We start from the raw sequence: 10,765 nt of genomic DNA, 5'->3' as shown, positions 1-10,765 counted from the left end.
AACAAAATGAAACTGAATGCTTGAAGGCCACCTCATTCTTATATCATGTTTAGCTATCAATAATGACCCCTGGAATGCACCCTTGTTTTTCAAAGTCTCATAACCCTTGAAGAATGCTGTCGTCATTATGGCTATGAATGATGTGTTGTCAGGAGAGAGTGCAGTAGATTCTTCTTCAGCTGGGAGGACTGGTCCAGCAGGTGAGCACTGACTGAAACTGGGAGCTTTACATGTTAAGAATGGAAATGCTAATCCATTACAATGTTCAATGTGTGGATGCAGTTTATAGTTGTTTTTGGAACAGTTACTGAAGCATGCAGCAGGTGATGGTTCCATCTTTGACAAATTATGTTGTATAAAAACATGTCTTGACAATATGAAGTGTTGAATATGCATAGTAGAAAAGTGCATACAGTGTATTCAGAAATTATTCAGACATTTACATTTACATTTACATTTAAGTCATTTAGCAGACGCTCTTATCCAGAGCGACTTACAAATTGGTGCATTCACCTTATGACATCCAGTGGAACGGCCACTTTACAATAGTGCATCTAAATCTTTTAAGGGGGGGGGGTGAGAAGGATTACTTTATCCTATCCTAGGTATTCCTTAAAGAGGTGGGGTTTCAGGTGTCTCCGGAAGGTGGTGATTGACTCCGCTGTCCTGGCGTCGTGAGGGAGTTTGTTCCACCATTGGGGGGCCAGAGCAGCGAACAGTTTTGACTGGGCTGAGCGGGAACTGTACTTCCTCAGTGGTAGGGAGGCGAGCAGGCCAGAGGTGGATGAACGCAGTGCCCTTGTTTGGGTGTAGGGCCTGATCAGAGCCTGGAGGTACTGAGGTGCCGTTCCCCTCACAGCTCCGTAGGCAAGCACCATGGTCTTGTAGCGGATGCGAGCTTCAACTGGAAGCCAGTGGAGAGAGCGGAGGAGCGGGGTGACGTGAGAGAACTTGGGAAGGTTGAACACCAGACGGGCTGCGGCGTTCTGGATGAGTTGTAGGGGTTTAATGGCACAGGCAGGGAGCCCAGCCAACAGCGAGTTGCAGTAATCCAGACGGGAGATGACAAGTGCCTGGATTAGGACCTGCGCCGCTTCCTGTGTGAGGCAGGGTCGTACTCTGCGGATGTTGTAGAGCATGAACCTACAGGAACGGGCCACCGCCTTGATGTTGGTTGAGAACGACAGGGTGTTGTCCAGGATCACGCCAAGGTTCTTAGCGCTCTGGGAGGAGGACACAATGGAGTTGTCAACCGTGATGGCGAGATCATGGAACGGGCAGTCCTTCCCCGGGAGGAAGAGCAGCTCCGTCTTGCCGAGGTTCAGCTTGAGGTGGTGATCCGTCATCCACACTGATATGTCTGCCAGACATGCAGAGATGCGATTCGCCACCTGGTCATCAGAAGGGGGAAAGGAGAAGATTAGTTGTGTGTCGTCTGCATAGCAATGATAGGAGAGACCATGTGAGGTTATGACAGAGCCAAGTGACTTGGTGTATAGCGAGAATAGGAGAGGGCCTAGAACAGAGCCCTGGGGGACACCAGTGGTGAGAGCACGTGGTGAGGAGACAGATTCTCGCCACGCCACCTGGTAGGAGCGACCTGTCAGGTAGGACGCAATCCAAGCGTGGGCCGCGCCGGAGATGCCCAACTCGGAGAGGGTGGAGAGGAGGATCTGATGGTTCACAGTATCGAAGGCAGCCGATAGGTCTAGAAGGATGAGAGCAGAGGAGAGAGAGTTAGCTTTAGCAGTGCGGAGCGCCTCCGTGATACAGAGAAGAGCAGTCTCAGTTGAATGACTAGTCTTGAAACCTGACTGATTTGGATCAAGAAGGTCATTCTGAGAGAGATAGCGGGAGAGCTGGCCAAGGACGGCACGTTCAAGAGTTTTGGAGAGAAAAGAAAGAAGGGATACTGGTCTGTAGTTGTTGACATCGGAGGGATCGAGTGTAGGTTTTTTCAGAAGGGGTGCAACTCTCGCTCTCTTGAAGACGGAACTATTTCCACATGTTGTTACATTACAGCCTTATTCTAAAATGGATGAAATAGTTCCCCCCCCCCTCATTAAATAGTTCCCCCCCCCTCATTAATCTACACACAATACCCCATAAGGACAAAGCAAAAACAAGTTTTTTGGAAATTTGGCAGATTTATTAAAAATAAAAAAATAAAATATCACATTTACATAAGTATTCAGACCTTTTACTCAGTACTTTGTTGAAGCACCTTTGGCAGTGACTACAGCCTGGAGTCTTCTTGGGTATGACGCTACAAGCTTGGCACACCTTTATTTGGAGGGTTTCTCCCATTCTTCTCTGCAGATTCTCTCAAGCTCTGTCAGGTTGGATGGGGAGCATCGCTGCACAGCTATTTTCAGGTCTCTCCAGAGATGTTCGACCGGGTTCAAGTCCGGGCTCTGGCTGGCCCACTCAAGGACATTCAGAGACTCGAAGCCCCTCCTGCGTTGTCTTGGCTGTCTGCTTAGGGTCATTGTCCTGTTGGAATGTGTACCTTCGCCCCAGTCTGAGGTCCTGAGTGCTCTGGAGCAAGTTTTCATCAATGAGCTCTCTGTACTTTGCTCCGTTCATCTTTCTCTCGATCTTGACAAGTCTCCCAGTCCCTGCCGCTGAAAAACATCCCCACAGCATGATGCTGCCACACCCATGCTTCACCGTAGGGATGGTGCCAGGTTTCCTCCAGATGTGAAGCTTGGCATTCAGGCCAAAGAATTCAATCTTGGTTTCATCAGACCAGATAATCTTGTTTCTCTTGGTCTGAGAGTCTTTAGGTGCCTTTTGGCAAACTCCAAGCGGGCTGTCATGTGCCTTTTACTGAGTGGTTTCCGTCTTGCCACTCTACCATGAAGGCCTGATTGGTGGAGTGCTACAGAGATGGTTGTCCTTCTGGAAGGTTCTCCCATCTCCACAGAGGAACTCTGGAGCTCTGTCAGAGTGACCATCAGGTTCTTGGTCACCTCCCTGACCAAGGCCCTTCTACCCCGATTGCTCAGTTTGGCCGGGCGGCCAGCTCTAGGAAGAGTCTTGGGGGTTCCAAACTTCTTCCATTTAAGAATGATGGAGGCCACTGTGTTCTTGGGGACCTTCAATGCTGCAGAAATGTTTTGGTACCTTTCCCCAGATCTGTGCCTGGACACAATCCTGTCTCTGAGCTCTACAGACATTTCCTTCGACCTCATGGCTTGGTTTTTGCTCTGACATGCACTGTCAACTGTGGGACCTTATAGAGACAGGTGTGTGCCTTTCCAAATCATGTCCATTCAATTGAATTTACCACAGGTGGACTCCAATCAAGTTGTAGAAACATTTCAAGGATGATCAATGGAAACAGGATGCACCTGAGCTCAATTTTTAGTCTCATAGCAAAGGGTCTGAATACTTATGTAAATAAGGTATTTCTGTTCTTTATTTGTTATAAATCTTCTAAAATAAAATAAAAAACTGTTTTCGCTTTGTCATTATGGGGTATTACGTGTAGATTGATGAGGATTTGTATTTATTTAATCCATTTTAGAATTAGTCTGTAACATAACAAAATGTGGAAAAAGTCAAGGGGTCTGAATACTTTCTCGAATGCACTGCACCTAGTGAATAACCAGTGGATAACCAATTAACTAAAACCAATGTTATGTTATAAGCAGACTACATACGCAATGAATACAGCCATACTATGGGGTACATGTTAAACATAAGGCAATTGCTTTAATAAATGCCACCAGAGTCTCTGGGTTCACGCCCAGGCTCTGTCGCAGCCGGCCGCAACCGGGAGGTCCGTGGGGCGACGCACAATTGGCATAGCGTCGTCCGGGTTAGGGAGGGTTTGGCCGGTAGGGAGGGTTTGGCCGGTAGGGATATCCTTGTCTCAGTATGTAAAACATTTTTTTATAAAATGTATGCACTCTACTGTAAGTCGCTCTGGATAAGAGCGTCTGCTAAATGACTAAAATGTAAATGTAAATGTAAATGAGTATTGTCATTAGTACCTGTGGAGAAGGGCACAATAATCTGGACACAAAAGAAACACACAGCTGCTGGGGCGAGGTGCTGGCTAGCGGATTCAAGGAGAGCCGCACTCTCTAGGAGCTCAGATGCAATAATTGAATAATCTATTATAAACTGGGTGGTTGGAGCCCATTAAAGCTGATTGGCTGACAGCTGTGGTATATCAGACCATATACCATGGGTATGACAAAACGTATTTTTACTGCTCTGATTACATTGGTAACCAGTTTATACAGTAATAGCAATAAGGCACCTCTGGGTTTTGTGGTATATGGCCAATATACCATGGCTAAGGGCTGTATCCAGGCACTCCAGGTTGCGTCGTGCGTAAGAACGGATCTTCAGAGTTTACCAATTGATCTCTGAGATTTCTGCCCGGCGAGAATACAACCAAGGGAGAGTCTGAAAACACTTTAGCGATACTGTCATCGTATCTTAGAATGTGCCAATGTTTGTGAACGATTCCCTTCATTTGTTCAGAGCACTTTGAATAGTGAGTGGTATTTATTTTATTTTATTTAACCCTTATTTTACCAGGTAAATTGACTGAGAACACATTCTCATTTACAGCAACGACCTGGGAAATAGTTACAGGGTAGAGGAAGGGGGATGAATGAGCCAATCGTAAACTGGGGATGATTAGAAGGCCATGATGGTATGAGGGCCAGATTGTGAATTTAGCCAGGACACCAGGGTTAACAAACCTACTCTTATGATAAATGCCATGGGATCTTTAGTGACCACAGAGTCAGGACACCCGTTTAACGTCCCATCCGAAAGACGGCACCCTAAGAACGCAAGAATGCTTATTTTTGCCAGACTGTCCTTGAAAGAGATCATGTCTCGATTTGTTTTGAGTTTTCTCAATGGCAGTATTAATCTGACCATTTTTGTACACCCTCTCCTTGAATTTTCTTTGCATCTCAGCCATGTTTCTGTCGAAATCTTTGCAAATTCGTTTGATTCGACAGAATTGGCTGTAGCGCAAACTGTTTTTCGAGGGAAGCGGGTGACAACTATCAGCCCTCAACAAACGATTAGGATCAGTAGGTTTCCTGTAAATATCAGTGTATGGAACATTATCCTCACACAAAATCAGAAGATCAAGGAAACTGATTGACACGTGTCAGATTAATCTCAGGTGCTCAGAAGAAGAGTTTAGAAAAGCATGGAATGCCTGGAGCTGTTTTGCATCACCCCTCCATAGAACAAAAATATCATCAATGTACGGTTTCTAAATTGTAATGTTAGGCAAGAAAACATTTTTGAGAGGATTAAGAATTGACTGTTTCTCAATGTAACCCAATTACAAATTAGCATAGTTAGGAGCCATAGGGTATCCCATAGCAGTACCCTTCGTCTGAATAAAGAAATCATATGAGCAGACTACATACTCAATGAATACAGCCATACTATGAGGTACATGTTAAACATACATGGTAGGCTACTGCTTTAATAATTGAGTATTGTCATTAGTACCTGTGGAGAAGGTCACAATAAGGAGACTGTGTAGTTGCTGAGCAGGATCCCCTGCTTATTCTGATGATCCACAGACAGACCAGTAGAGCTGGTCTCAACTATGACCTCCTTCCCCATGGAACTTTATTTCACCAACCTTCTTAAAATGAAAATACAGCTGTATAATTGTCTGGGCTCTTTGGCCCTCATCCTATTCCAAATCAGCATAGGCCTAGATTCATTGTTTAATGAATGGCAATATGTTGGGATTGTGTGGGGATTAAACATGCAGCTTAATCCATGTTGAAGTAATGACTTCCTTATTTGATTTGATTTCTACTATATATATACCAGGTGTCCGTGCTGTTTGACTGACTTGTACTTTGCCAACTCACCTCCTTGTAAAATGGCATAATAGCACAATTGTTTCAATTAGCATTGTCAGGAATGTTCTTGCTTCTAGAATACATAAATAATACAATGGCAAACAGCGGGTAAGAAACGATTGGCTACCTATGCCGTCCGTCAAAAGCAAAGGGCATTGAGGTGACATATGACCAATGTGGCCTCACGCTCGTGTGCTTGTGCCATGCCCGCTGGTACACCTGGCTATAGACAATATGAATAGCCACAGCTTTTGCCATTAGCTGTGTATTCATTCTATTCTAAAACTATAATTTCAAACAAAGGATGACGAATAATGTAATGATGGTAATGTAATATGGTAGGTTTTAGTTAAATTTGTTTGATCATGCGTTGCGTGTTGCTGAGGTTGGGTATCAGGCTTTACGTTCATGCGTAAAATGCACCCATGTGCATTTGGTTCCTATTCAACTTTAATCCAAATTCTGAACTGACGGGTTGTACTATAACAAAGGCACTGGGAATTTCAGTTTCACAGTAGTTTTTCTTGACACACCGGGGCGTGATGTCACAGTAAAGACTCGTGCAACAGGATCGGGAGCATTTGTCCCCTACTTAAAATCCACCTGCCACTTGGAGAGGAAAGTAGTTGAGTAGTTGTGGTTGGATTACAACATGGGAGGTAAGCTCTATATCTATGTTATCTAGTCTCCTGAGATGGTGGTCATATAGTGTCTACATACATTCCATATGAACGCGTGCTGTTTTGTTGACAATATATACGTTTTAACAACAGGTTACAGGTGTTTTGATGATGACACTATTTCATGATGATGATTTGTCTTCTTGAGTCTTTCAATGCAAGGTCTTATGCAACCTACTTGCAACCTACTTGCATACACGATGTTAAGATAATATTTGCTTTGGCTCAAAGACAATTATTTTAAAGCATGTCATGATTGCAGTATGGATGGATAAAACATGGATGGATATCCAGCTGAGAACATTTAGCATTGACAGGCCATCCTACTCTATTTGTAACCCATTTAAATGTAATATTTGAACAACATAGTTGATTTCAATTATATTTATTATCATAGAATTTTACTCATGCTGCTAACAATCCAACAGGCCGGCTGGATGTAGCACTATAATTCAGTACAACATAAGCAACACTGAAGCAACCATTTTGGTGAATGTGATTGAAGAAGCCCATGCTAAGGCATCCACTCCTGGATATTTGCTCATGTTTTCAAAAGGGTGAAAAACAGACAACTGACATTTCACTAAAGCCAGTCCCTCATATGGCGTCTTCAAAAAGTGGATCAGCATGTGGAGTCTTTGAAAAAGGCTACATCCACATGGTTAGTCATACTGTGCTCTATGCTGGAAGCTCTGAATGCAACAGAAAATAATGTCCTCTTTCTTTCTCCCCCACAGGGTTCTATTCTAGTGAGAAGATGACAGGCCTGTTCGCCTATGAAAGCTCCGATTTGGACTGGTGTGAGGATAACTACAGGCACTCTGAACACATAGTGGAGTACTTCAACACTGTAAGTGTACATTATTTATTTATTACAATATCCAGCTGAGAAATGTACCTTTCTGAAACTACATTGCAACTCACTTGTCTGCTGTACTCCATCCTGTATGGCAACAATGATGATAGATATGGTGGACAGGTGCATCACTCACTACATTACATTGTGAATCCTTCTTTTAGAACAGTCCTTTCTGTTTCTCCAGATGAGCAGTCTGTTCTTCTTTGTGATCTCCCCCATCATGCTGTACCTGCTGCACCCCTACGCCAGGGAGAGGAACCTGGCTGTACACCTGGTCTGGATCATGATGATCTTTGTGGGTGTGTCTCCACTCTCCTTTCCAAACAGCAGGCCAACCTTCATTCAGTTATAACTCCACTCCAAGGGTGGCCTCATCAGGGTGCTTTCAGTTCATTCTGAATTCAATAATAGCTCTTAAAACCTCTTCCCAATCGATACTGGGTAGGGGCTGGGGGCTATTTAGGAACGGGGCATTAACGTGTGTCCCCTCCCTACAGGTCTCTTCTCTGCCTACTTCCACATGACCCTGAGCTTCATGGGCCAGATGCTGGATGAGCTGTCCATCCTGTGGGTCCTGGGGCTCTGCTATGGTCTCTGGTTCCCACGCAGGCTCTTCCCCTCCTTCATCAAGGACAGGTTGGTCACCATTGCTCCTGGTCGAGGCTTCTGCAGACAAAATGTTGTCTGTGAATATTGGAAGTAGGGTACCGCGTGCTGCCTTCCTGTCTCTATTTAATGTAACCATGGAGCAGCATCCACGTGTGTTTAGATCTCCCTGCTACAGGATCATGCGGCTGTTCTTTCTGTATGGACCAAACGGCAGTACGTACTGTAGGCTTTTAATAAGGCAGGAGACAATGACAGGATTTTTTTACAGGGCACGCCAGGTTGAAACAGAAGCCATATTAAGCCAGGAGCCGGACAACCAGGCCAGGAGCAGCCTGCAGTGTGCTATATTCACGAGCCAGTGGGAGAGAGGGGCTCCCTGGCATTCTGAATGACTCTCCCATTAACACTGTTAAGACAGTGTGAAGATAATCCCAATTTAACTATAAAACTAGCCCCTGGTTCAATAGTCCCCATTTATTTACCTTCCAGTGTTTTCTGTGCTGCCGTGTGATAACTGTCAACTGTCTTCAAGTTCATTTTATGTCTCCTACCCACCCCTAACCCTCTCTCTCTCGCCCCCTGCAGGACGACTTTTTCCCGGCTGGTCATGATGATAACTGTTGTCACCACCCTATGCTCCTTTGTCAAACCCACTGCCAATGCCTACCTCCTCAACTGCTTTGCCCTCCACATCATCTACTCATTGGGTCTGGAGATGAGGATGTAAGGAAAAAACTCCCATTATTGTACTGTACATTACTGCCTATCACTCCATCAGTTCACTGTCTGATAACTGCTATCAAAGAACTGCTTTCTGTCTCTCTCTCTTTCCCTTTATTTTCCTCACACAGCTGTACTGACCCGAAGGTGCTGCGGTTATGCTGGTCTGCTGTTGGCCTGTGGGTGCTGGCCATCTCCTGCTGGATCAGTGATCGTTTCGGATGCAGCTTCTGGCAAAAGCTTAATTTCTGCTACCTGCATGGAATCTGGTAAGAGTAGGGGAGACGACAACAATGATGTTAATAGAAGTTAGATGGAACAATTTCCTTTTTGATTTTGTGAATCACAAACAGATCCATGTATGACTGACATGTGTCTATTCACTCTCTAGGCACATTCTGATAGTAATGGCTGTAGCCTACGCAAGCACCCTGATAGCCTACTTGGATGCCAACTATGAGATACCCTACTCCCTGCCAAGCCTTCAGTACTGGCCCAATGACAACTGGGTCCTGGGATTGCCTTACATTGTTCTGAAAGGAACCACCAAGACTCAGAAAATATTCTAAAGAACATTCAACTTCTGCAAGAGACAACTTGAAGGCTTTGGTGCCGAAATGTGGTCAGTAGTGCCATGCAGAGAAAGTGTAAAAAGCAGTGCCTTTCTTTTTACTTAGCAGTGACTCAGTTTGAGAAATGGCTGCAATCCATTGGTTTGCTTCTTATTTTATATGATAATAGAATCAATGCCACTCAGGTCATTAATGTGTGTATGTTTGTATGCATTTTGTGTGAATTTTGATCAATTCACCCATCTGTTATTTGCATTCATACAGATGTAGGATCTTAATTTGATCACTCTTTTTTGCTGAGAATCTTCCTGCACTGCAGGAAATGCAGATGAGCTTCTTGGTTTACATAAATTCACTGAAAACCAACGGTTATATTAACAGTATTTTGCTTTTCATGTAGCCTACTTTTGGCCAGTTTAATAGCCTAACCACCGATCAAGCAACATTATGGACTAAACGTTAAAATCCTATTGCTGCAGGATTATTTTGCTGTTACAATATAGGTCAAATTAAGATCCTACATCTGTATGTGCATGGATATTCTCTGCACATCATGTTTGTAAAAAAACAACATGTTTTTATATTTAGCTGTGTTTTGGTATGATTACATGCTTGTCTTTATAGTGACGAGTACTGAGATACTTTCAACAAAAAAGACAGCATTGATTAAATGTGGGGCTGAATCACAACCACATTTCAGGGGGCTTGTAGAGTTTGTTTACATAACCTACACCCTTTTCAGGGATAAATATCACATTGTGTGTGAACTGAACTAAACTAAGTCATTTTATAACATACATGTATTAATTGAATCTCTCTCAGGTTTTTCAAAGAGTATTACAATGTTATTACAGAAACTGTTAGGAACATGTCAAGTTTTGTTATGTGTGGGGTTCTACCTCTATGAGAGCAAATACATTTTTATATGAATAAGATTAACAGTTTGTGCATTGCTGAAATAAATGCACTGACGAATTTGAGACATTTAACAGAATGTAGTTTTCTCTTTTGATTGAAAAAAATAAAATTTGCTATGAACAACGTATTGAGCATTAGACATAGATACAGTTGAAGTCGGAAGTTTACATTCACCTTAGCCAAATACATTTCAACTCAGTTTTTCTCAATCCCTGATATTTAATCCTAGTAAAAATTTCCTGTCTTAGGTCAGTTAGGATCACCACTTTATTTTAAGAATGTGAAATGTCAGAATAATAGTAGAGAGAATGATTTATTTCACCTTTTATTTCTTTCATCACATTCCCAGTGGGTCAGACGTTTACATACACTCAATTAGTATTTGGTAGAATTGCCTTTAAATTGTTTAACTTGGGTCAAACGTTTCGGGTATTCTTCCACTAGCTTCCCACAATAAGTTCGGTGAATTTTGGCCCATTCCTCCTGACAGAGCTGGTGTAACTGAGTCAGGTATGTAGGCCTCCTTGCTCGCACACACTTTTTCAG

General features: G+C 43.5%; 1 protein-coding gene across 1 annotated transcript; it reads left to right on the top strand.

Annotated features, from left to right (window-relative positions):
- The first annotated feature begins 6,337 nt into the window (after positions 1 to 6,337).
- Positions 6,338 to 10,344, top strand: acer1 (alkaline ceramidase 1). The gene is made up of 7 exons (XM_071345318.1): positions 6,338 to 6,520; positions 7,279 to 7,391; positions 7,585 to 7,699; positions 7,898 to 8,036; positions 8,595 to 8,732; positions 8,861 to 8,998; positions 9,121 to 10,344. Exons 1-7 carry the CDS (start codon positions 6,514 to 6,516, stop codon positions 9,296 to 9,298), a joined length of 828 nt encoding a protein of 275 aa, XP_071201419.1. The 5' UTR covers positions 6,338 to 6,513; the 3' UTR covers positions 9,299 to 10,344.
- Positions 10,345 to 10,765: the final 421 nt, after the last annotated feature.

This window comes from Salvelinus alpinus, chromosome 16 (genome assembly GCF_045679555.1).
Source record: "Salvelinus alpinus chromosome 16, SLU_Salpinus.1, whole genome shotgun sequence".
NCBI classification, from domain to species: domain Eukaryota; kingdom Metazoa; phylum Chordata; class Actinopteri; order Salmoniformes; family Salmonidae; genus Salvelinus; species Salvelinus alpinus.
This window is presented reverse-complemented; position numbering and strand designations above follow the sequence as displayed.